Source organism: Pyxicephalus adspersus, chromosome 3 (assembly GCF_032062135.1).
Source record: "Pyxicephalus adspersus chromosome 3, UCB_Pads_2.0, whole genome shotgun sequence".
In the NCBI taxonomy this organism is placed as follows: domain Eukaryota; kingdom Metazoa; phylum Chordata; class Amphibia; order Anura; family Pyxicephalidae; genus Pyxicephalus; species Pyxicephalus adspersus.
Genome location: NC_092860.1, coordinates 151,773,525 through 151,801,372, shown reverse-complemented (window position 1 = coordinate 151,801,372; position 27,848 = coordinate 151,773,525). Strand labels below are relative to the sequence as shown.

At 38.9% G+C, this 27,848-nt stretch overlaps 1 protein-coding gene across 2 annotated transcripts in view; it reads right to left on the bottom strand.

Annotated features, from left to right (window-relative positions):
* VAX2 (ventral anterior homeobox 2) overlaps positions 1-27,576 on the bottom strand; it is a 51,907-nt gene extending 24,331 nt beyond the window's left edge. The window contains exons 1-2 of one of the 2 annotated variants that reach the window (XM_072406688.1): positions 26,284-27,576; positions 2,838-3,025 (exon numbers count right to left, since the gene is read on the bottom strand). In XM_072406688.1, the coding sequence (XP_072262789.1) occupies positions 2,838-3,025; positions 26,284-26,626 (531 nt within the window). In that variant the 5' untranslated portion in view covers positions 26,627-27,576. The remainder of the gene's footprint in view (positions 1-2,837; positions 3,026-26,283) is intronic. The other variant, XM_072406689.1, reaches the window with a different exon arrangement.
* Positions 27,577-27,848: the final 272 nt, after the last annotated feature.

Here is a 27,848-nt window from a genome sequence, read left to right as displayed (position 1 = left end):
CCCCACAGGCACCCCAGATCATAACACTGCCCCCAAAGGCACCCCAGATCATAACACTGCCCCCACAGACACCCCAGATCATAACACTGCCCCCACAGGCACCCCAGATCATGACACGGCCCCCACAGGCACCCCAGATCATAACACTGGCCCCACAGGCACCCCAGATCATAACACTGCTCCCACAGACACCCCGGATCATAACACTGCCCCCACAGGCACCCCAGATCATACCACTGCTCCTACAGGGACCCCAGATCATAAAACGGCACCCACAGGTTTGGGGACTGGGCTAATGTGGAGCTGGACAATTAATTTAGGGGTTGTAGGGGATCTATCCAAAACAAGGTCTTAATGGTCGATGGAACAAAAAAAAGAATTATTGCTCCCATATTATCGACTTTCTTGGAGTGGGCAAAGGGTCCCCTTTAAATGGTAAGTTTTTAAGTTCTTTGGATACACGTGGCCAACAGTGGTCATCAGTTGCTTTTGAAAATGGATAGAGACTGGGAACATGCAGCAGATAGTCAGAGAATTGTACACATACTAAAAGAGATAGCCAGAGAGCATTTGTGACAGGGGATGGGCTGGAAACTACAGACATGCTCTAGGAGACAGACAAAAAGTGCAGAAGAAGGACATGGGCTGCTGACTTGATGTTAGAGTGCTTCAAAGTCCTTCCTAATCTATGCTACAAGAGTCTTCTAGACATGACTTCCATCAAAGACCCATGAGCTGTGATTTGCCCACCTTTGTGCTCCCTACAGTCCCCTTTAAAAAGGAGCCATAATATCCTCGATGTATGTACTTTCTACCTCTATGGCTGCCTGGAGAAGGTTCTGCCCTTTAAAAGACTTGGACATATTGGTGATACCATTAAATAGTCCATAAATTCTGAACACTCAAACGTCTGTTCCCCACAACACCTAATTGAACCTTTTCTTTTATCTAAATACAAGCCTTGTTTTGTATTATGTAGTATGTAATACCGAACATAGGACTCCACGTAAACTCATGAATTTAGCCATTTCAATAAGCAATGGGTCAGTTATGTGTGCAAATTTCATTATGAACTATTGAGCTCTGTAAACTCCAGGCTGTAGGAAGATAACTACTTCAAAATAAAAAATATGGCATTTTATTATGTAGTATTTAATTTTTACTCAGTAAAATAATATCTATGTTATTTTGCTGCTGCACTGAAAGGTGTTCTGTAAGATTTCCTGATGCTGAAAGCTACTGATCCGATTACCTGTATTTTTATTTTACATCTTTCATTTCCTCCTTTTCCGCTGCAGCTTTTACCTACCGAACACACTGAAACGCTACTTGATAAATCCTGATTACTATTTTCATGCAAGTCACATTAAAGAGCTGATTAGCACTCAACACATGCAGTGATACAACACTGTAATCTCCTCCACAATTCCTGTGTGTGAAGCTAATAGTGGATGAACGTTAATGAATAACTGCTTTTAAAAGGTCCTGGTTCATTCAACAGATCTGAGCAGAAAAGCAAGTTAGTAAAGGTAAGCAAAGACATTGAAATTCCCCCTCCTGCTGTCTTTCGAGGGTTGTACCGAGATAGTCAAGTATTTGGCCAGTTCAAATATACTTCAATTTCTTAATAAAGTCATCAGTAAGTTTTGGGCTCTCTGTATACAAAATTCATAAGCATAAGGACTCCCCAGACTTCCATTTATATAAACACGCTCCGTTGGTTAATCACTGGCAAAGAGAATCTACATCTGAAAAGATGCCGGGGATGCCATTTCTCCCTCACAGCACATTTTTGGAGGATCTGCTAAGTTAAGCCATTGAACAGAAATCAAGTCCTGCAGAGAAATCATGGTTTCTGCATTGAGTGAACCAGGGATAAAGAGGGGAGAAACATGACTGTTTTTTTCCCAGATCCTTCTAATATATATCTGCTACCTAAAAGCCATAACCCATCCATCCAATCAAAAGTTCTTCTTACACAGATTGGTTAAGTGTTGTTCGAGGTGGGGGGGCTTCTCTTTATGTGTCCCCTGAATAGCTGCCTGTTTTGGAAATCCAATGCTACCTGCTTCTAAGAATTTGCTGCAATTTTGGCCAGTCAAAGACATTGCCAATGTATCTCCCTCATACATTTTGTTCTTCCCCTTAAGAATCAGATATTACCTAAAAAACTGCAAAACGTGTTGAAAATCCTACGGGATATATTTATGATAAATTACAAAAATTTGAGAAAGAAGAGATGGTCTAAGGCAGGGGTGTCAAACTCAAATACACAAAGGGCCAAAATTAAAAACTTAGACAGTCACTGGCCAAACTTGAAGTTTATTGAAAGAATTGAGGAAGTTTTTCTTATTCATTAGATATAAAACTTTTTCATATGGAAACAAAGAGGTTTTGCTTAACATTCAATCTGGAACAAGCCTATAATAAAGAATTAGCACCACTACCACAATTCCCTGCGTCAATAAAAGTGCAATGCGGGGCTTACTGTAATGAGTGGATTGAACTGCCTCTTCACTGAAATAGCACCGCTACTACAATTCCGTGTGTCTATAAAACAGTCCAATACGGGGTCATGCAAAGGCAGAAAACCAGCTGGTCTATAGACGCAAGTGATGCTGGGAATTGTAGTAGCGGTACTATTTCAATGCAGCAACTGGCCAGCTGCAATTCATATTTAGAATTCCATTGGGGGCCAAAAAAATTCCTTTGGGGGCCAAATTTGGTCCTCGGGCCAGAGTTTGACACCCCTGGTCTAAGGCCTTCAAATGTGCATCTTCACTTCAGTGCATCGGCTACAGTTACACCCCTTGTCCTGAGTGTGGCTGGTTCCTTACCTGTGTTTCAGACAAATTAAGTTGTCTGGCCAGCTCCGTCCTCTCCCTGCCGACAACATACTGGCACCTCTGGAATTCCAGCTCCAGCCGGTACAGCTGCTCCGCCGTGAAGGAGGTTCTTGTGCGCTTTGGCCGGTCAAGATCCAGACCTTTCGGTAGAACAATCTCCCGGATCGTCCCTTTGGCATCTAGAAGGAAAAGGAGGAGATGTGAGAACCAGAAGATCCAACTTAGAGAAGATGTCCACTAGATGTGAGAACCAGAAGATGCAACTTAGAGGGGACGTCCATGATGATCATGAGTACAATTTACACTGAGCACCAAGTCCCAAGCATTTGTTTCAATGGTTCTAAAGGAACCTATCAGCATGTGTTTGGCCTACTTCAAGGAGTCATGCAATGCCAAATTTCAGGAATGGAGGTAAACCTAATACTGAGAGATGATGGAAGCTGTCATTACTGAACTCATTGTAAGAATGCTAATTGCCTGGATGTATTGCTGGTATTGTGATCTCTTTTCTTTGCTATGTTGGATTTCCTATTGGCACACATTGGAATTCTCCAACTGCCATTGAGCAAATCTTGGCCATGACAGATGGAGATGGGTAGGCAAGTTTAGGCTGTATGTACCCCTTAACAATGAACTTTGGGTTACACAGAGGCATGCAGTTGCAGTTACTGAGCAGCAAAAACTTCAGAGTTTTAATTTACTTTTCTTTTCATTGTTCAGTTTTTCTTCCCAGCCTCTCTATTGTAGTCATAGGGCAGGTGAAAGGAAAAGAAAGATAGCTGAGTACTGAGGCCTGAGTTTTTGCCTACATTGTAAGCAATTGAAACAACTCCACAGTGGCTGCAGCCACATAGATCAGTAAAGGTTTATTTTAAAACTCATTCATTGCTTGTTGGAAATGTGTAAATATTTATATGTTCACACTTCAATGTTAAGGCTGATGTTAAGATTGATGTGAGCCCACTAAACTTTAGTTCTATAGTACATACTAGACCAGCCTTTCTCAACCTCTTTAATATGAGGCAACCCTTGAAATAACTTTTAGGTCTTCAGGGACCCTCTGCTATAATTACTCTGTGTGTGTGTGTATATATATATATATATATATATATATATATCACAGTATATTAGTGTGATGGTCAGTGAGAATGCCTCTTACATTGCTGGCTGTTGGGAAGAATGTCGCCCTTACAGATAGCAAAAAAAAATCATTAGTGTCACTTAAAGTGATTAGAGAGGTTCAAACTGCTCGTGGTTTAAAGAACTCCTAGCATCCTCTGAAAGAACCTAAGGGTTCCATGGTTGGGAAACTCTGCATTATAAAGAATACATAAAAACAATATAGAATGCAAAGCTTATATAATATAAAACTAAAACTAATAATACATTACACATGCCTTGTAATAGATTCCACATTATAAATTACATTGTAATAATACATAGTATACAACAGATCCCTATATATCATACTAAGTACAGTATAAAATGCAATACTTTTATGACATGCAATGGAAAACTAAACAATATAATGCATTCATCATAAAGTTTACAATGCCGTCAATACACAATAGAACAATACGTTATACATAACAGATATGCAGTGATATGCCCAGTACCCTACATTTAGTGTAGAGTATACAATACAAACAGTACACAAAGCAATTTGTTTTTATAGTATACAATGCAATAATAATATAATTCAACCAACATACAATGCAAGCAGTTTACAACTACAACGGGCTGTCTCAACCTTTTTTCAGCAACTTTTCAGCTATAAAAGGTAGTAAATGCTTAGTATAAAATGAGACCAGATTAAAAAATGTAACTGGTGTACAATATTCTGCAAAACAAACACACAGTGCAAACCATCTACTGTACACAGTTCAGCTAATGCACAGAAAAATGCAACCAATCTGCTTTATAGGGTTCAGCCAATCAATTGTGTACTATCCATTGTACACTATATACTATGCAACAATCAAGCATACAAGATAACTAGTAAAACTTATTACCCAACCAATACATTGCAATAGAAACCTATAGTAAAATAAAGCAGCCATAAATATACTGTGCAACCATTATATAACATATATCAAATGTATACTGTATAATGCAACCAGTTCTACACTTCCAACCAATGTGCAGTAAACAATAAAATACAAAAAACTATGCAAATGGCATCCAACATGCAATGTACCCAGTGCACAGCACAATCACAATACAATATAAAATGCAGCCAGTACAACATGCCATGCAGACATATATACATATGAAAAAATAAGTGAATAATATAATATGCAAACAATTTACAACCATAGTTTGTAACATATATTCAGGATGTAATTAGGTCTAAATAAAATATTCAAAATCCTTTTGAGTGATTTGGATGATAGGCTGATAGCATTTGAGGTGGTTTAAGAAAATATGTCACAGAAGAGAAGCAGACAAGCAAAGATTAGCCAAAAGTTGGTAAGATGTTACCACCTAAGAGAGGATTGGGGTACATGGTGTGGTTTTTAATCACACTATCAAGGTGTGCCCTTTGTGGAAACGGATTGATTGTGAATAATAACATAATCCTATGCACGACAAGAGGAGAATAGATTGTAGCAAGATATATACTTTGTAGCAAGGCACGTACTTTGTATTGGTGACATTCTGGTCATAAACCATATGATACATGGTATACAGCAAACAGTTGTTGGGCATATAGTGTACGTGGCACTGTATACAGAGAAGTAGTGTAATGTATCTATTGTATAGAATGGTGTATGGTATAAAACATGCAGCGTATACATACATGCCTAACAGACAGTAATGTGTAAATAGCGGAGAATGGTTCCAAATATAGCAATGTGGAATGAAATAAACATGGAGAGAGAGGATATCAGTGGTCAGACTGATCTGACAATATAAACAGGTACCATGTATTATAATAATAAAATGCATTATGAGAGTATTAGAAACATTTGTATGATGTAACAAGCTGCACAATAAATAAAGAGAGGGAAATATTGGAAGAAACAGGGGAGAAAAAAAAGGGATCCTAAAAAGGGACTTGGTAAGGTTTGGAGTAGATAGACAATTGGGGATATATTGGGGGACTGTGGAAGGCACAGAGCAACCAGATAAGAATGAACATGGAAGGAAGAGAACAACCAGAGAAGAAGATCTCTGGAAGTTAAAGAACAACCAGAGCAGAAGGTAAAGAAAACTCAGAGCTGAAGGGCTCTGGAAGGAAAGGAACAACAAGAGCAGAAGATTTTTGGAAAAAAAAAACAACCAGAGCAGAAGATCTTCAGAAGGTAAAGAACAACCAGAGAAGAAGGGAGTTAGAAGGTAAAGAATAACCAAGGAAGAAGGAAGTTGGAAGGTAAAGAACAACCATAGAAAAAGGGATTTATAAGGTAAAGAACAACCAGAGAAGAAGGGAGTTGGAAGGTAAAGAACAACCAAAAAAGAAGGAAGTTGGAACATAAAGAACAACCAGAGAAGAAGGGAGTTGGAACATAAAGAAGAACCAGAGAAGAAGGACTCTAGAGAGTAAAGACCAGAGAAGAAGGGAGATGGAAGGTAAACAACAACTAGAGAAGAAGGGAGTTGGAAGGTAAAGATCAATCAGAGAAAAAGGACTCCAGAAGGTAAAGAACAACCAGAGAAGAAGGACTCAAGAAGGTAAAGAACAATCAGAGAAGAAGAACCATGGAAGGTAAAGAACAGCCTGAGAAGAAGGGAGTTGGAAGGTAAAGAACAATTTGAGAAGAAGGTATTTAGAAGATAAAGAACAACTTAAGAAGGGAATCAATGAATCAAATTCAAGCTCCTGTGCTTTGCCTTCAAATCCCTCCACAGTTCTTCTCCCACTTACCTTCCTGACTTGGTAAAAAATTCTCCCCCAGCCGCTCTCTCCGCTCATCCGATGACCTACAACTGACTTCCTCACTCATAACCTCATCACACGCACAATTCGAAGACTTTTCTAGAGCTGCCCCAACTCTCTGGAATGGTCTTCCTCGTCCCATTTGGCTTGCTCCTCATTTAAAAGAGCACTCAAAACCCATTTTTTTCAAACTTGCCTACCAATCTTCTTCTGTCTTTTGAAACCGTCACTACTTTGCATCACTAAATATCTCTCCCCCTGTTGTGTGTTAATTCTCCCACCTCCTAGATTGTAAGCTTTTCATGGAAGGGTCCTCTCCTCCTGTGTCACTATATTCGTCTGTCATTTGCAACCCCTATTTATTTGCACAGGGCTGTGTAATATGTTGGCACTATAAAACTCCTGTTTATTTTTATTAATAATAATAATAATATTAATAACAATAAAGAACAACCAGAGAAAAAGGGAGTTGGAAGGTAAAGAACAACCATAGAGATGAAAGGTTGTGGAAGGAATTGATCACAGAAGTGAGGGACTCTGGAGAGCAACCACAGAAAGGATGGTGTAGAAGATACAAAGCATCCACAGAAGCCTGTACAAAACTTGTTGGAGAGGAACTGCATAAAAGTGTACTTAACTCCTTAAGAACAAGGAAGATATAAAGAAAGCTTTAAGCAGAGATTCTGGTACAGGGCAACTATTGATAAAGGATTTTAAAGATATTGGAAAAGCACAGAAGGGGAACTATGGATAAGCAGTTTGGGCCCAAAGGTGGGACTTAGGGAAGTTTAGAGCAAATGCAAAAGAAGTAAAAGGAAAAAGCACAGAAGAGGAAGATTGCAAGGGGAAAAGTGGATGCAAAGGAAAAACACTGGAAGAGACAGTGTAGATGCAAGAAAAAAAGATAGAAAGTGCATAGTAGGTATTAAGGAGGAGAAATACTGAAAGCAGGGTAGGTGCAGAAGCACATTGATTGGAGTAGCGTGGATGCAGAAGCTGTGGGTGCAGAGTAGGGACATTGGAAAGAGTAAAGTGCTGGCAGAGGGAGTACACAAAAGGGAGCAGAGTGGGTGAAGCTAAGGAACTTACCAGTGCAGTAAAGGGTCATTGGTAATAAATGAATGGCTGTATGGACACTGGAAGGAGAGATGAATGCAGAGGGGAGACACTAGAAGAAGCTGTGTAAGTGAAAAAGGGGAATTTTGGAAGAAGCAGAGACTAGACAAAGCAGACTTGGTGCAGAAGATGGAAGTTGGAAAGGGCAGAATGAGTGCAGAGAAGGAACAATGGGGGAAGCACAGAAATATCTTTATAAAATTGAAGATCTATATTGCTCACGTTGTAATTGCCAACACGTTGCCATCTGAAGTGGCAATAATCATGGCCAGCAGAGGAGGGACAATAAAAGAATCAAAGTGGAAAGAAACATTGGATGGAGCAGAATGGGTACAGAAGAGGAGCAGTAAATACAGTAATAAATGCAACATAATTGATGCATTGGATATAAATCTGTCCACATTCTAGCAGCCATGTGACCGTTGCATGGGGTATAGAGGTCCTTTGCTTTCCACTCTTTATTAGTAAAGAACCAACAGACATGACATTGATCTCCATCTGGAGAGTCTGGCCTTTACTGTGACCCATACACCCCAGAATGGGGATTCACTCTCGATAAAGATATAAATCTATGTTTTATGGTAAGTATGGGTTAAGCCCTCACCCAATTCAGCAAAACAATAATATCCCATTACCCCGGCCTCCGTTCAATGACTAACATCCCAGGAATTAAGGAGTTTTATTTACACGTGATGGCTGGGGATACGTGTGAGCAATATTCTGCATCTCTGTGTTACTGTGCAGATTTAGGACATGTCGCTCTGCCTCCTTTATCCTCGCGTCACATGGGGTCACTTGGCAAGCTCTATTTATATCAGTGAGTGCAAGTGACACAGACTGGGATAAGGATCTGGAGGATGAGAGATCTGTTTCCTGCACAAATTCAACACATGCATATCTTGGATAAGAAAATCCATTATTGTTTTACCCATTATATTGTTGATTTGTGAAATGACGTGATTGCTGTGCACTAGAGCCAAGGTATTCATTTTGGGTATCACTTATCTTTTTTTTTTCTTTTTGAAAAAGTGCTAATTTTTGAAAAACTTCCAATTTTCCTGATAGGGAAACAAACAAATATATAAACCTGACATGGGTTCTACTCCTTCTCTGCTTGAAAGGTCCACTTCCATGGTACTCTCCACTCAAATATAAGACTCTTAGGTTTATACATGGAGCCGAGTCTACCTGCAGAGTTCTTGCTTTGCTACATCGTTGCAGACCACTTTACTTTATTTTGTCCATATTTTTGCAATGTGGGAACACTTTTTCTTAATAATAAACTGTCGGGAATCATATATAATATTGTGGCTACCTTCAGATGACATAGATAACCACTCCAGAGCACCCATTTTCAGCTGTTGGACAACCACAATACCATTTGCTGAAGGGGTTGGAAGTCTATAGATTTGAGGATTCAGTAAACATTCTTTATAGGTGAATCTTCCAGACCCTGTGTTTTAGGTGACAGTGATTGATCAACTGAATCAGAAAATGATTGTTGAAATTCACATTAATTTCTTTTTAACCAGACCCCTTTATATGTTACCCATATGCTGAATACAACAACTTTGCACCAGTAGACACCTGTGCTTTTCTATACCTAATTAGCAATGCTGATACAATCTTTTGTTCCAGTCGGGGTCCTGCCATATATCACCAAACCCTTCTATAGCGCAGTAAGGTGCATGCATTGCATTGTGGGACATACGGGTGCCTACCATAGTTCCTACAAAAGAGACTTTAACTCCTAGCTTCTCATGTTAGCATGATATTTCCATGACAGGTCTACTTTAAAGAAATTAAAAGCTGAACTCCAAGAAAAATATGTACAAAAGGGAGCTTCTTTACTTTATAACAGATTTGTATCTCTGAGATTCCCTGTTTGGTAATAAAGAAGTTCTAATTTTTTTTTTTTTAATCTGGTCCCTCCCCCTGCCTGTGAATGGACAATAAAAGGAGAAGCAGCACGTTGGTGAGCTCATCCCCTTTCCTTCTGCTCTAGCATACTTTTTGACACAAATAAACTGGCTTCATGTGCTGCTTCCAACTGTACCCAACAAAGCTCTACTTTAATTTCCACTTATACTGCTTGCAGAACAAAATATGTTAATGGTTTATTAATTAGTACAGAGCTGTCTTTATTTTTTTATTTTATTATTATTTATCTGTTTGGAGTTAAGGTTTCAGGGTATACTTTAAGAGAATGTTAGGATGGCTGTATTGCATGCGGTGGATGTACAGTAATAAAAGCAGTGGACAGAATACAGACCGCTACAGACAGCAGCCGCCGAGAGTCGTGTAAGTTTAAACGGGTGGCGACCTACGCCCCCTATCCACATGAGCAACGCGTTTGGAGCAACTGTACATAGAAGAGTTCACCTCGTCCTTTGATTCACCCGTACACTTGTACAGTAGGAGTGCGTTTTCCTAAGACCTGAATTATTTGGAGCTCACTGTCCCGGGGCTCCGAGCATTGCCGCAGAATAGACTGACATCTCCTGGCCGAACACGAGAACTATTTACGTGTAACATGGACCATTTGGGGTAAAGAGACCAGCAGTGACTGCTTGAAAATGTGTCGATCCAAAAAGAAATATAATGATATAAGACTAGCAGGTCCAAAACATGGAGGCTTAGTGGCTCTTGCCTACAGCTGAATGAGTGTAAGGATTCTCACCACAGTGAATGGGGGCTCGAGATGGAATATCCCTTTAACCAGCTCTTTAGATTGCAAGCTCCTCTGGTTTCAGGGACTTTTGGAATTGACTTTATGCTCTCATTGTCAATTTCAATCTAAAGAGCATTGCACAGCTTGTTATATGCCTTAAGGGGAGCTAAATGCTAGGGATACATACCAATCTTTGTTCCATCATAGGGGCCGCCATCATCTCCCTTCTGTTCTTCCACATCCCATTCTTTGGCCATCTTGATTGGCCGGGTCAGGATGATGAGATTCCCATGCAGGTGTGTGGGAGATTATTCAGTTCCAGCACCTACAAGGTGGGCAGCACAGATGGGCCGCCTTCCGGCAGGTTAGAATACTTATTGCAGAAGGGACATCGCCTGTCACTTTAAGGACCTGTCTGATGCCAAAGTGGAACTTTATAACGTAACCCCATGCAAACAGTTAAATTTGGAGATGAAATACATACGTGGTGGCTGTTTTATCTGCCAAAGGATTGGTCTTTTCAGCCATTCCTTAATGAGTTTACACAGCTGCCACACAAGGCATTCTTGGTTGCACATTTCCCTCCACCATGTTGTGAATGGGCAGTAAAAGGAGAAGCAGCAAACTGAGAAGCTCCGCCCTCTTTCTTCCTATCAGCTTGTTAGCACTTGGACAGTGCAGCACAGTTGATTGGCTCCTTTTTATGATTCTCTTGGATCCTTTGTATAGGGTCTGCACAAGACTGATATCAGATCAGATTTAGATTGTATCTCAACTATTAATGGTATAGACTGACTTTTCACTGGTGAATGTTTGATGAATGTCACTTTATAAATAGACCCCTTTGACTCTACACATATGGTTCACAAAAGGATCTGTATCCAGAGACATTATCAATGTTTTTTTTATTGGTATTTTTTTTTATCATGGTGAAGACACTGAATATTCCTCAACATTTTATTTATTTCTGTTTATTGATCGGAACCCTCACTATTCCCATATGTCACTATTACCGCCCTTAGTACTCTTCACAATAAAGTGGAGTCCTCCTGCCCATATTTTGTTTAAGCTGAAGAAGGGAAGGGTAAAACCCATAAGTTTGGTTCTTGTTCTCCATGTCCCATTTGGGAAATTCCCCTCTGAGACACAACGGGAAGTAAAAGGAGATCCCTACAATGTAAGCAGAATTCCACCCTCGGAACAGAAGCTCTACAAGGGATCACCAAGCTGTATGAAAGGATTGCCTGTACAATAGGGTGAGATTGGGGTGTCATAAGGGTAGCACAATAACAAGGTGGTGATCAAGTCAGGTCAGGTGATGAGTAAAGTCATCAGGAAAGAGAAGCTGTCCCATATGTTTCAGCTCTTCCATTGAGTGCTGCAGATGCCCTAAACCAAGAGGTACTTTATAAACCAATTTTACAAATTTCTACAAAATTTGCATGCCGTTCAATAGGTCAGTTGGGTGTAAGCATTGCATTGTGGGTCACGACAACCATAGGTGCTCAGAAATTAGGGGTTCTTGCTATACCAGTTATTAAAAAAGGTTATTTTCTCTACCTTCAGGGTGATAAAAGTGATAAAACACCTCCATAAATGTGCCGCAGGACTGTGTGTAAATGGACTGCATACATTTTTATATTTTGCCCTGATAATTTGGGTTTCCATTCACTTCCTGTCCCAGAGACAAAAAAAGTAGTGGTAGAAAATCTAATAATTAAGTTTTTCTATATGTAAAAGTTTAGGACAGTCCGGTTACTCAGGATGGTGATTTCCATGGAATAATTTAGCTCAGCACGGTAATATTAAGCAGTGACGGCATTGGCAGCCAAGCAACGTGAGCCGCTACTGGCGGTGGGCAATGAGACCAGAGTGGTGACCTGCGCCCCCTATCCACATGTGCAACACTTTTGGTGCAACTGAACTTAGAAGGGTTCAGCTAGTCCCCGGCCTCCCTGCTGGGGTGACTGAGATTGCCGGTTGATTGTTCAGTAGGATTGCATTTTCATAAGACCTGTTATTAAATTATTTGGAGCTTACTGTCCCGGGGCTCTTAGCATTGCCGCAGAATAGACTGACATCTCCTGGCTGAAAACGAGAACTGATTGCTCGCATGAAACGTGCTCCATGTAAAAGGTGGAGGCAGAATACTTCAAGAACATCTGTTATATATTTATGTAATAAATTGCAGCCCTTAGGTGTGGTGGCTGCATTATTTTTCTTTTTTCAGCCTTTCTTCCCTTTAGTTTTACTGGGTGATTCTGCCAGTATTCCATGTTCCATCTCAGGGTGACAATGCACACCCACCATACTGTATTTAGGAACAACAGTATTGTCACTCAAGAACAACAATGCAAAATACCAACATCTCTCCTTATCTTCATAGCATTGGAGGGAGCGAGTTTGGAACAGTGTGAGAATGCTGAATTTTTCTTATCCAAGATTCACAAAACTATTACCTAGGGTTTCCACATTTTTCAAACTGAATTTTTTAATGGAATCCTGCCACCATAAATGGTTACTTAGTCCATTAAGAATTGTATGGGTTCAGTGGGTGAGAAATGGTGAACTAGTCCTAAAATCTCAGGGCAGTATCACACATAAAATATCGGTTGGGAAATAGATGAATGATCTGGTACCATGTTCTTCTCTAAAAGGATTTGAAGGACCTCTAAAGAAAGTCAAATCTATCCAACCAGAACAAGAAGAGATACTGTGCTTTACAACAAAAAGTGTATGCAAAGCCAGGTGGTACAGTTTTCATTGCTACCCAAAACCCCCTTCACGTTGAAATCTCCAGTTCCTGATAACACCATCCATCACTTACATCATGTTGAGCTGATATGGCACCATATGGTAAAACCTTATTGGCACATAAACTCTCCCTTTCAATCTGATATCCGCTGTTCATGAAACCACTGAAAGAATATTTAGGCAGTTTAATAAGAAATAAATGCCCCCCTCTTCAATAGTTGAAGGCCCTGGAGCTCATTTTGTAGGGATGGGATATCATTAGGTGTTCCTGCTTTAATACACAACCCATTGAGCTTCTTCCCCACCAGTTCTGAATACCAAAATTGGTCTCCCAAATCTGCTTTTCATGCTGGTCTCTGGCCAGTCAGAACAAAGCAACTCTTCCCTTTACCATAACCTATAATAAAAAAAACAGTGGGCACTTCCAATCCTAATAATGTGGCCACTGGTCCTGCATTGAACCTGATGGCATGCCCACCCACATTCCAGAGGAGAGGACCAGGGCAGTGGTCCCCCCAAAAAAAGCACTGGATCCCTCCTCAGTTGGGTTTTGGGGGTTGTTGGGTATACAATTTTATTTTTTGTCAGACTTCCAGAGTTAAATGCCATTTCAATGATTGTTGCCCGAAACAGTCATAAGTAATGGGTGGATAATAATAGCGGTCATTAGGATCCATTGTTCAGTGATCCAGCTTGAAAGGGTGCTAAATGGTGGCATTGGACACCTGTACGCCCCCAGTCTTTGTACAGCGCATACAGCTGAAGGTTGGTATGACCCTTTTATGTTGTACTGTGGAGTTAATTTCCAGACGCAGGTCACATCTGCACTATGGCTGATGACATCACTCCTTTAAAAGCATTAAACATAATTGATGTTTTACTGGATATTCTGCTAACGTTTACTTTGTGCAAATACATCAGTTATCATTGCTATCTATTCAGAACAGAGCCCTCAAAACCACCTAGCCCTCAAATTGCCGTTTATCTTCATGGAAAATGATGCAGCACCAACATTGTGCTTTGGTGACGCTCTGTTGATGCATGTCAACCAATACGAGGGAACAAACCAGCAATTTAAACACATTACAGCTGTCATAGTGCTTCATACAAATTAAAGTGAGATGGGCATGGGGGTGAGCGAACACAAATACTCTGCTTTTGATGACATGCCTCGTTTCTCTGGTTGGTGGCAGCAATGTCAGCTATGGTCATAATTTGGGTTTATAAAGAATTCCACCATATTCCCCTTAAACTGGACATTAGATAGAAATAAAAGGTCCTCTTATGCTGGTCCGGCTCCCTCCACCTTAAATCACCTATAGTAGTAAGGGAAGAAGTTAAAACTAAACTTGTCCTGGCATTGGCATCGTTAGGCACCATTGTCCCGGATAGAGGAGACATTCCAGTGCATTGCAAAATCTTCTTCTGAAGCTGACTTTCCTGCTCTGTATGCCATGGGGTTTATCCAGAAGGCCAGCAATGCCAACATTGCCAAGGCTCTGTGGTAGGCATGTGATGGTAAGGTATATATAATCCTAACTTACACTTTACAGGAATATTACTCCTTAGTAAAGAGTGACATAAAACTCCCCGGACTTCAACCATTCACACATGTGCAAGTGAAATATTTTACTTACACTTCCTTGCATGTGATTGGGTAGCCTTGCAAAGTTAATTTCTCCCATATTCACTTAGCTAAGTGAAATATCCCATGCACAGGGTTCATACTTGCAGCCTAAATTCCTTTGTAAACCAACCTCATTACGTCTATGCTCCCACCGAATAAAAAAAAAAAGCGGAACCTCAGAAGCCTCATTTGGATCATTTTGTTATCCTGGTTCAAACCTGGTTAGCCATGCACATGGAATGCAAACAAATAAGAGTTCACCATAAAATGTGAGTTTTGCTCATAAAAAGAATATCCGGCTGCCTCAAGGAAAATCATATTTGGGATATTTTTAAAATCTGATGGTATGAAGTGATATTATACCCAAACCTCTTCACCAATTAAGTCAGGACTCGTGTGCCAGTAACGCACCATCCTTTACCATGGAACTCCACCCCTTCAGTGTAAGCAGGTCAAGTTGTTTGCCACCATGGCATTCTGAGGTTTTGAATGACAAGTCAACCATCCAAAACATTAACTTGGCACAACAATAAGGAACACAAGCCATAAGTATAGGTTATATGCAAAAGAAGGCAAAAGTAATGGACCCATTATAGGAGAAGCAGGGCCGAATAAACTGGAGGGAGGTTCCAGCAGACCTCCAAGTGCTCAATGTATATCCCCAGAAAAGAACACCCTACTAGTGTGAAGTCTGTGGTCATACATCACTCTGTTCTAAGGAACTTCTGAAGAACTTCTAAAGAACTAAAGGACTCAGTGGTGGTAAAGCAGACAGAAGGAGGGGCATACTACCTGATACACCTAGACATATCAGATAGCAGCAGCACCCATAGCCCTTTCACCATCTTCTCATAGATTTTATAGAACAGAATTTCTTTACCAGGGTTCCTCTAGAGGTTGCTAGGGGTTCCTGGAGCAATGAGCAGTTTGTGCCTCTCAGGTCAGTTTAGGTGACACCAATTATCTTTTTGGCTATCTGTAAGGGTGACATTCTTCCCAATAACCAGCAATGTAAAAAACATTCTTCCTACTGATCACCACACTATTGTACTGTGGGCTTTGTATATTGGTATTATTTTCAGGAGTTCCCTAAGACCTGAAAGTAATTTGTAGGGTTTCTATATGTTAAAAAAATTAGGAAATGCTGGTATAGAGTGTCCCTTGGGTGACAACTGTAAGTCAGCTGGGGCTGTTGACCTCACATGAAAGATGGCAGCACCCAGCAGCAGTCTCCGGCCATTTGGATTTCTACATAGAATAAAGGTAAACAACATGCACAGAATATGGTAAATCAATAAGGGGCACATCATGTTCTAAAACTACCTACGTAGGATCAGTACGTATGACAGGAACCATACACCCCATGTGTAACATAAACAGCCAATCATATATTTGTATTTTGATTTGGGAATGTCTAGGTACGTGCTGACATTAATCTACAGTATTACGGCCTTCCTTTGCCCTAACAGAAGGCGATCACTTCTCGGATCAGATGTTATCAATTGTTGGTATACATGGCACAACATGCTTTTTTTCAATGGGATTTACCAGCACATGTGATCACTTCGTAACTGATCAAGGACAGTAAAATCTGTTGGTTACAACTGGGCAGAAGTAATTAAAAAAATTTAAAAAATATTGTACTAGTAGATTGTCCTAGTGCACTAGGAGTACATGGAGGGTTAGTGTATGATTCATTACGGGGTTAGCGTTACAGGGAGGGTAAGTGCCAAGCTATTGGGATGGTTTGAGTTAGGGAGGGTTCATAGCATTCGTATAGGGAAGGTAAGCACAAGAGGGGCAGTGCAGAGTTACAGAGAGGGGCAGTGTTAGGGTTGCAGGTAGGGTTAGTGTTGCAAGGAGGGTTAATGGTACAATTTTTAAGGATGGTGAGGGTTACAGGAAGGGTTAGTATTAGGTTACAAGGAAAGGTAAGTTTTTGAAGGGAGGGTACATTTTAGGATTGCAGGGTGGGTAAGTTTTAGGGTTACAGAAACAGTAAGCATTAGGGTTACAGGGAAGGTAGGTGTTAGGGCTAAAGGTAGGGTTAGTGTTTGAGAATTTTTAGGGTTACAGCGAGGGCTAGTGTTGGGTAAATTTAGGGTTATAGTGAGGGCTAGTGTTAAGGATACAGGAAGGGTTAATGGTATACGGAGAATTATACGGTATACAGAGAGTAAGTTTGAGGTTACAGAAAGGATCAGTATTAATGTATTGAGTTATCAGGGAAACCTATTTTACATTTTTTTTACATTTTAAATAATGCAATCAGATGGGGAGATTCACTCTCTTCATCCGTCCCGGCAACTTTATATTTCTCTGGGACATAAAGTTATAGAAAAACCCAAACTTTTTAATTATCACCCAAACAGTAAAAAAGAAAAAAAAGGGGGTGCTTGTTTATAAAGATGTTCTCTTGTTGCCTTTTGTGTCTACACAATATGAGTATGTGTCTACACATGAATATGAGAAAAGAAAGAATAAATAAAACATATACTGATCTATACAAATCTATTAGAAAATAGGGCATTACCTATGGATGATTAATTTACATATCAATCCAAAATTTATTGAAAATTCCTGTTCTTCACCCAATCAATGCTGCTCCCTCCACTTTGGCAACTTTGGTGGACAAAGCAAGACGGCAGCATTGATCAAGCAAAGAAGAGGTCTAGTCAACAGATATACAGTTATAAGCAGGTAAACAATTGATATCTGGTCCTGCATTGTTTGAGAGCTTAGATGACCCAGCGTAACCTCTGGAGAATCAGGGAGTGCTGGCTGTCGGGGAGCAAGGAAGAAGTTAAGTTTTTAACTTCACTAGCCCTTCGTCACCCCCATACCCCCTATAGGAAACACGCAATTAACTCATGCTGTGCAAGAGGAGCTCTGATTTAAGGTTTAGCTTTCACTTCAATGCAGGAATGTCATTGATGTGTGTGTACTAGATGCCTAATTTTTTCAAAATCAGTGCATTGCTTTACCATGGGCAATGCAGATGGTCCTTGCTCACCTTCCTATTAGCTGCAGGGGGCGAAGAGCAGCTTTGCCAGCCAATGGAGAGATAAGACTAGCAAGTGGTAGGTCTGTTTTCTAATTTTTGGAGGTATCAAGTGACTATATTAAAGTATGTGCAGGTACTTGTACCCCACTGCCAAGTTACTACATAATTTGGGAGCACGGGGTCACTTTACGGCTATAAATTTACCTTTGACCAAGATATTATTTGGATGTGATAACTGTGGTTATATTAATTTATGTACATGGCAGCAAAATGCAGAAAAACTACAGTTACAAAAGCAAAAACAGTATTCTAAGCTGTTTACGCAAGGAAATAGATTGTCTTACAATCTGAAAATCCCAGGGGGATAACTATTAACACCGGAGCCATAGTGGAGTTACCAATTAAGGCCAAACAAGTTTAAAGTGAAAATGCACATTCAGAAGAGGTGGCTCCAGGAGTGAATACTTACCTTTTCTTTGCATCTTGACTACTCAGTGACTTGCTCTATTCCATGTAATATTTACACTCAATTGAAAGTCAATCTTTGGATACTCTAAGTCCAAATAAGCAACATCATTCTCCCTTTAAACCTCCACTCCACCGGCATCCATGTAAGACTCATTTTAATCCCATTGCTCCCTTTTTCCAAATATTATTACCATTTCAATTTTGCATTTCCTTTATATTATTCCCTTTTTACTGCTAGAACTTCATTACTACCGTGTTGATCATTACCATTGGAATACCTACCTTGTACCACCTCGAAATATATTGCCTACCTTCTCTGATGCTGTTATCCGCAATGTACTAAGTAAGTCACTTTTATTTACAATGTATATATATAGTGAAATGCTGAAACCTACCTGTTTATATAGTAATTCACGCTGATACACTATATTGCTACAAGTTTTAAGGTCTCCCATCCCCTGAGGAAGCCCACTGTGGCGAAACACGTTGGGACTGAAACCCTAGTCTAAGCATTGAACAGCCTATTTTCATTAACAAGGTTTGGCCACAAAGGTCTCCAATGATTTGTAAGGAGCCCTACTATTTGTATCTTTATTGAAGACAATTCCTTGCGGGGAATTATATGTCTTTTGGTTTTGTGTATTATTTATATAATTTTTCTGACTTGGGTTATATAAAAGGATTTTAAAGATTTTAATACTAGCTTGCCACTAAAAGCCATTCTTTACAATCTCCCCCTACATGTACTTGCTCTATTCCACTATAGGTCTGGAGTCACCATTAGGTCAGCAAGTGTTGTCACATGGGGGTCAAAAGGGAGTCAGCTTGTGGATTATGCTAGACTTTTTGCCTTTGGTCCCAGAAAGAAAGCCAAAAAGATGAAATCTTGGAGCTGGTTAGATTGATGCTAAAGTGTACCTGTAGGTTTACCATTTATGGGCCAAGATTGGCAAACCAATAGCCAAATGCAAAGAGAAAAAAATGCTTTATAGCTTTTGGTCTATTATATTTTACATTGTTTGAACTGTTTCCATATTTAAAGAACTGAACTTTTATACTATATTGGTATGGAAGCAACACCTCCCAAGTACAGTTACTCCTGAAATGTAAGCTCTTCGGGGCAGGGTCCTCTCCTCCTCCTGTGTCACTGTCTGTGTCTGTCTGTCATGTGCACCCCTATTTAATGTACAGCGCTGCGTAATATGTTGGCCTGTTATATCCTGTTTAATAATAATAACATAAAGCAGCACTCCAACACATATTAATGGAATATTATTGGGTTGTAATGGGATGCAATGAAAAAAAAGATGCATATCATATATTAGTACGTTATACTACTAATAATACGTTAGAATGTAATTGTTAATGCACTAGAGTAAATGTGTGAATTGGCCCATATTAATGAACAAAGCCTGGAGGTCACTTCATGGACCATGCTGTGGTCCCTCAGAAGATCTCACAATCCAGTGTTCCCACTGCCATCATTAAAATTCCTAATGTAATTACCTTTATCAAGCATTCTTAAAGGAGTGCAAATGTTTTGTTAAAACATCTGGACATCCAGTGGCAATAGCCAAATCTCCTACACCAGGTTCAGGGTCAATAACCTTCTGAACATCCACGAGGCTTCTCCTATAGAGAAGTAGAATGTGAACCAAGGGTCGAAATTCCAATACCAAACCTGCTTTTGTAAAAATCACAATTTTGAGAAAATGGCGGTGATATTTTATAGTGTAAAGAGAAAGCTGTTCAATATCACCAACCTAAGCCAAGGCTGGATTTTGCAATCCAACATGGCTGAATTAGTAGATCTGCCATTGTTGACTTGGTGTTGATGGTACAAGCTTCAGTATTATCTTTTTTTTTTTTTTTTCACAATGTAATAAACCAATACCAATAATAGAACACTGACTATTCCTCTCCAGTGGCTCACTAATGAGTGGCAGAAGGGTCAAGATGACAGATGTGGACATTGCACCTTCAAAAACCAGTCAAATGGTAGATCCAAAATGTCATCTTCATTTTAAGCTTGTCACAAAAACAGAAATACCAGACTTTTATTTTAGTAACGCCCACATATGCTCCCGTGAAACACAAAACAATGGGACAAATGTTTCCAACACCATTTTTGTTTTTGTTCTTAAACTGTCAAATTATTACCCACACATATATTCCAAATGTTGCCAAATATTAGGTTACCCTTACCGATAAGAAGTAAGAGTATATTCCCTCATCGTAAAAAGGTTTAAAAAAATATTCACAATTATGACTCTTCAGAATGACCAAGGCTCTCAAAATTAAGGTAAGAATTATCGAAAATTTAACAAAGTGAACAATGATAGTGATAATATGGACACCAAAACAAATGTGAGTGATGGACAGAATCAGAGATATGATTGGGAATGTTGTTTTTTCATCTTGATGAGAACAAATTTCCAGGAGATGGAAAAATATCTCCAACATGATATTTATAGGAATGGATATGAATGACCATATGGACCCAAAGCCAAAAGTCCCCAGATACCTACAGCCAGCACTCAACTACGCCATATCAGTCATATAACAGAATCCTGTAATGCTGGAATACAATTTATTATAGAATTGAATCTTCCAAAAATTTTATTTTTTTAAATATCTGCCTGCTTCGTTTTTTTTTTTTTCAGGCTCATACAAGATATAAATAAAACAACCAAGCCATTTATCTGATCAAGCTATCTTTTTGTTAAGTATTCTCCTATTTGCATCTCTATGTCATTTGTTTAGTAATCAATCCACTAGGCAATTTTTTAGTGACATTGCAATAAGAATTTCAGCATTACTAATCAAGCAGCTCATCGTTAACAGACAAAAACAACCATTATAAATTAACAAAAATTTGGCAATGTTACCCAAAGTGACTCATTTCATTTCCTTGGTAAGTTCAAGGAACGAGTATTAGTGTATTCTTGTTGTATTCTCTAAAAGGGGTAGCTGAGGTTATATTTAGTAAATTTATTGTCTTTATTATGAACAAAAGTTTGTCCAAGTTAATAAATCTGTCAGATTCATAAAAAAATGTCGGGGGGTTTACCACCAGGTAATGATATAAAAATCATACAGAAAAAAAATAAAATAAAAGCAGCTAATAAATAATAATGGGTGATAATGAAGGCCAGATTTTTGAGTGTGTATTGCTAGTGTGTTTGCATTAAAAAACACAAATGCCAATCTAGGACTGCAGGTAATGCACAGCGCTGTGTTTGTTTATGTAAGTACGATTTTTTTTTTTTTGGAAGATATTTTAGCCCTCCTGGTGGCGAAATTGTGTCAAGCAAAACAACAAGAGCCTGTGAATTGCGTGCCTTGGATGTGATATTTTGGTTTCAAATACTAATGCATCAAACGCCATCCTCGGATTTCTTTTTCTCTGCAAACTTCACAACCTTCCCCTGCCCATAATAATTAGCAAGGGATGATCATTTATTACACTTTTTACATATTACAAATGTTTTCTTCAGCTGATGTTTTTGGGGTTTGTTTAGGAAAATTGGGGTTTATCAATTGTAAATGCATTGCATGCACAAGTTATTGTGTATTTCTTTTGTAGCCATTGTTAGATTTTTTTTACTATTATTTATTTTATATTGTAAATGTGTTTATACCTTAAAACCTAAGTAAGGCAAAAAGCCCCAGACTAAAGAATTTCATATTTTTACCCTTTTCATAAAAAAAAATATTTTTTAGACCAGATAGTTTGTAAAATGACTTTACCTTCACATAATCACAATATTTATATGCTACCTAAAACTAAATAAAATACAATGTGATAGTAGAAGACCAGCTCCATATCCCTAGAAATATCACAGCGTTTTTACATTTAATGGATGACAAGCAACCATAACTAATTCAAGATTGTCCCACCTAAAACTTTTATGCAAAACCAAGGTCGGCATAATGAATATTTTATTATAAAAAAGAATTCACCAAAATATGCAAAGCTGATATTAATGTAATGCAATCAAGACTTCATTGGCTTTAAACACAAAGTTTTAAGAACTTTCATTTAAAAGGCAAATTATATATTTCTAAATTTTACGTTGCAGGTCTCAGATTTCACAACTTTCAACATATACATTGTTAAAAACGCAATGCTAACTATATATATAAAAATATATATAAATTAATTTACATTTTTTATACATCAAGCCGCTACCATAATAAATATGCCCAATGATGAAACTGTAAATAACCTAGAAAATTAAAATAAATTGCAACAGCGATAACTGAACAATTCACAATTTTTTCTTTTTACAATGTTCCTAGTAAATACTGAAAATAATGAATGCATGCAAACTTTTGAAAGTAGGTAAATTTGTGTTGCCACCATAAAATTATTTACATTGTATACAAGGCCCTCTCTCTCTCTCTCTATATATATATATATATATATATATATATATATATATATATATATATATATATATATATATATATATATATATATATATATATATATCTCAAGCCTATCATTTATGGCAAAAAAATACATCTTCAATAATATTATATATAATAAGAGATCATACAAAAAAAAATCTTTAAAATAAGATATTATAAATATATATATATAAATATATATATATATATATTGGTCCAATATGAATTGTAGCGTTCAAGTACAATGCACCAGTGTTGACTTGAGTAAGATGGGTCCACCATTTTGTTGTTGAATGGGGCGCTGTTCAGCAAAATGGTGGATGTCAGCATTCATGCCTTTTCCAATTAAGAAATGCCATAGCTCAAAGGGGCTTACTATCGTATTTTTTTTTTAAAGTCAAAAGGGCGTTAATAAAAGCAATTTACACCAAGAAGTACCAAAAACACACTTATTCTCACTGATTTTGAGTAGACCATATCCCATACCATATCCAAAGTCTAATGAAAAACATGACTCAGTAGATAATGCACTTCATATTTACCAGATATTAAAAAAAGTGGATCGCTAGAGATACACTGGCATATGTACATGGTACAAGAAACATCGATGACTGTATGGAGTCATTTTTTGTTGGTACAACAATCAACAATAATGGCAAAAATTCCAGAACTATTTGGACAATTACTGTTTTCTTGATCTGGTATGCTTCTGAGCTTTTATGAAAATTAAATGAAGATATATAGTACAAGAATAACTTGAGCATTCCATAACTTCCATCCATCATAGATCTCAGTTATCTACACCCAGCTGAATGAATTATAGACTGGCCTTACCAATGCACAATACTTTCAGTTAACTTCCTTACACTTAATTAAAGAGTGTGACTAATTAGAAAGCTGTAACAACTAGTTAGTACAATTCTTACTGAGTGTCACATGATCAAATCATTTTACTACACCCCCCACCCCCCTTGTTCTTACCCCTTACATAAAGGTAAGAGAATGGTCAACAGACCAGAAAAAAAGATTCTACCATTTTTAATTTTTATAATATTTTGCTTTTAGTAAAATGTATGTAAATGGTAAGCTGTTATCACGAACCGTTCATCGTGGCATCCAAGGCCGCCTTGCCTTGTTGTTGAACTTAATGTGACCTCTATACACCGCAAGGTATGCGAAGCAGAGGGTGACACCCACAGTTAACGGAGATGCAAAACCTTTGGAGCATTCACAACAGTTGCCTACATTTCTCATTTTTTTTAAAAAAGCATTTATGCCAGCGCTATTCATTAAGGTGGAGTAGTTGTTATGGGTCGTGTGATGCAGCAAACACTTATGTTGCAGTAAGGGGATTTGTATAGTATAAGCCATCAATAGATAAAGCCACCACAAACATCCATGTACCAAAAGGTACCTATTACCAGCATCCCGGGGCTATCATCCCAGCCTTACCCTCCCAGACAATTTTCTTTCAAGACCAAAATGTGTAACCATTTCTAATAATCCCCAACCTTCCACGTAATTTATTTCTCTTGTTTTGTGCCCTGACAAAAATAAGTGTTTGAGACGCCTCGCTCGACAAGAGCTCGGAATCTTCAGCAATTGTTTACCAAAATTACAACCTTCCCAAGGCAGTCTGCTTGTGTACATTGTAGCATTATGGCTGTCAATCTAAATTTTCTGTTTTAAGGGACCTGTACAAAGGCTTCTGCCATTACCAGCTTTACAATTCTCTACCACCAGAACAAAAAAAAACAAAAAACCTCCATTAGAAAGGAGGTACATTGATGGTCAGATTTAAAATAAACATAGATTTTAGAGTTGTGCCATCAAAAAATAAATGAAGATGGCTACAGAATCAATTTGTGAAGATATGTTTATCCAAGTGCAAGTAGGTTATAAATAAAGAGGGGGTTAAAATGAGCATCATATGGGGCTAGTTTGAAATTTTGAAAAAACTTTGCAACATATGATTCTTTTTTAATGTCCGAGTATTTGGTGTTTTTGTACCGATGCCTATCTCTCTATCTAAAACACATTTATAAAGTCATATCTACAAACTCCTAATGATACATATATGTTCACAATTTCAAACAAAAATTATTGTTGGCTTTTTAACTTTATATTGCACACATATTTAACAATCATTTACCAGATTTTAAAATTACTGCATATAAAAATGATACTATAACTTGAAAAGCCTCCGACACTCCACCAGTCACCTCTATCTCGATCCAAAGTTTGTATTCTAGAATGCTCGATAAAAAAAGTCTTGCAACAGACCAAACAACCTAATGCTCGGGCTATAATCAATAAAATATAAAACATAGCATAACGCCAATTTAGGAACCATCGTCACTCATCTGCATCTTTAGCTGCTTTTGTATCATCACATCACCACATAGTTTAGAATGTGAGTGTTTTTTATTCTATTATTATTATTATACACCTATAATCTTTTTTAAGTTATCGGGGTAAGAGAGTCTTCCCGAGTGTTCAAATATATACGTTTGTTGTGTATGAAATGAGAGGTGCTGTATGAGCTGCCTAGAGCCTGGAGTAAGTGTTATTGATTTTAAAGAAAGTGCTGAGATTATTGCTCTGAAACGCTGCAGGAGCAAAACCTGACTCAGTGACTATTCACTACTCTGTTTACAGTTGTGTACGAAGCCTACCAGCGTTGGACATTCACGAGTCCTCTGCAAGGCCTTGTCCTGTTTGTGTCACTTACGGTTGGAACAATAAAGTTATGGTTATCTACATATAAAAAAAACAGCAACCGGTATGGAGAGAATGCCAGAAATTTTGAAATAATATTGCAAAGCAAAATAATAACTGGAAGTAGGGACAGTAAAGCAGTGACGACAGGGGACTTGGTTCAGCAGTTACTAAATATAACCTCAGCTACAACATATTACTCATCGCCTCGTCACCCAGCAAGCTCATCCTTCGTGCACGGTAAAGCTCTTCACTCTTATGCACCATAACATTTTGCACTTGCATATAAGGCTACTCTAGGGCGATATGTACAGTGGAAGGTTCCCAAGCTTAGAGAAATAGGAACACAGCCTCGTTAATGCAACTTATGCATATTTCATGCATTGTACAGTCACGTAAGCAGCTATAGGTTTCTATATTGTCGTTGACTTAGGGGGATCAAGATGCCAGATGGGAACAATGACAGGCATTGTGTAGTGCAGGGAGGTCACCATAGCTTGTAGTTGGTTGGTTTGTTTTTTGGGGGCTAAGAAAAGGGAACCACTTCCAGCTCTCTACGGTGGTGCGGACACTAGAGGAAGTATTAAGATATTTTTTTATCGTTACTACAATCATGTAACTTCCACATCAACGCTATGCCAGGCAGAGATGCACCTGCAGCTAGGAGGTTTCTCTGCTCTGATAACATATTGCTATTGGCTCGTTAATTAAAGCGATTGGTGCATCAAAAAGAAAATCAGAGGCCCCCTCGCAGCCGGAAGGATAAGGTTGTATGCTTTCGCTCACCCATCTCTTGCAAGCCTCCATTCATCTCTCGTCCTTCTCTGCCATCCCATTCCCTTCGTTTGCCCCCCTCCCTCGTTAAATCCTTACCTCTGACCAGGATCCGTCTACAGTAATCAGCTTCTCCCGCAGACTGGTTGTCCTGACTTTCCTCTTTGGACGATCCCGGGCTAGAGGTGGAGGTCACAGGAATGTCCTTTATGCTATGGCCTCGTAAGGAGCACTCCAGATCTGCTCTGCTTCCCTTGTCTCTGAGTCGCTCCGTACACGACGTGGCTGACTTGCCACACAGAGGGCTCCTCTCTTCGGACACTCCATCGCCCATACTAGTAGCCTGATCAAACATCAGGCGAAGCCCCCCCTTTAACCCCTAAGCTTGCCCCCTCCCAGTCAACACCAGTTTGAGAGAGCTGATCCAAAAAAAAAGCAGAAACAAACAAACCACGATTCACACAGGCGGCAGAAGTCAGAAGCCAACTGCATGGAGGGCATCAGCTGAGGTTCTGTAGAAGTATTCCACAATGGGCATGGTTGCCACCGTACACAAATGCAGGGTCCCCTCAGCAACGTTGGTCTTTCTTAGAAAGGGTAGACGACAAGTAGCTCCCAGATGTGAATTTTCCAGCAGCGAAAAGAGAAATGGAAAAGAGGCATATATTATGAACTGTGAAGAGTGTTGCTGAGACTCTTCAAGAGTCGACTTAGAAGGTGATGCTTCTCTCTTCTCCTCTTTCTTGCCTTTTTTTTTTCTCCACCAGCCAAGTATAAAGAATTGTGAATGAATGAAAGAAGGCGTTCCAGGTTTTTTTTTTTCTTCCTTTAAAGAGTTCAGAGTTTGACAGCCCAAATATTCTCCTTGGTGAAGAAGTTCTGCAGTTGGTAAAGCCCCATATGTGAGAGTAGGTAGTGTTCCAAAGATACGATGAGCGCTCAATGTTCCCCAAAGCTGGTCTTGTGCCAGACTAAAAAAGCCCTGCTTTACTTATTCCCTGACAGGTTGGACTTTGAAATATGATTGTGCTGGTAAAAGATCAATACTACTTAAAAATATATATATATATATTTTGTAAGGGTAGAAGGAGGGGATGGAGAGGTGGGCATGGGGGGCAGTGGGTGGGAAGAGGGAGGAGGGAATTCCAGATTAGCAAAGCCTTGTCTATATGTTAAACTCTTCCCCTCTCCCTCCTACTCTGCGTTTTCCAGATAAGCTTAGGAAATACCTTGGGATCTCAGCTACATAAATGCTTCTGTTGAGAAAGGAGGTAGGTAGGAGGCATTTTTAAAATGAGTGCTTACTGCAATGCAATTTCCTGCTTGTGAAATGCCTGCAATTGATTGGTAAACAAAGAACCTATTTAGTCCAAGGCACTTGTATGTACATAAAAGAGAGAAAAAAAGGGGAGTGTGTGGTGTGCTTTATGAAAGAAATAGCATATCTTAAGGTGTTACATTTCAACTTTTATGCATTTAGTAAGCCGTTAACACCGCCATGGAATCATAGTATAGAAAAACATATATTAAGCTTTATGAAAGCGTGCAGCATGAAGTCTATCCTTTTATTAAATCTA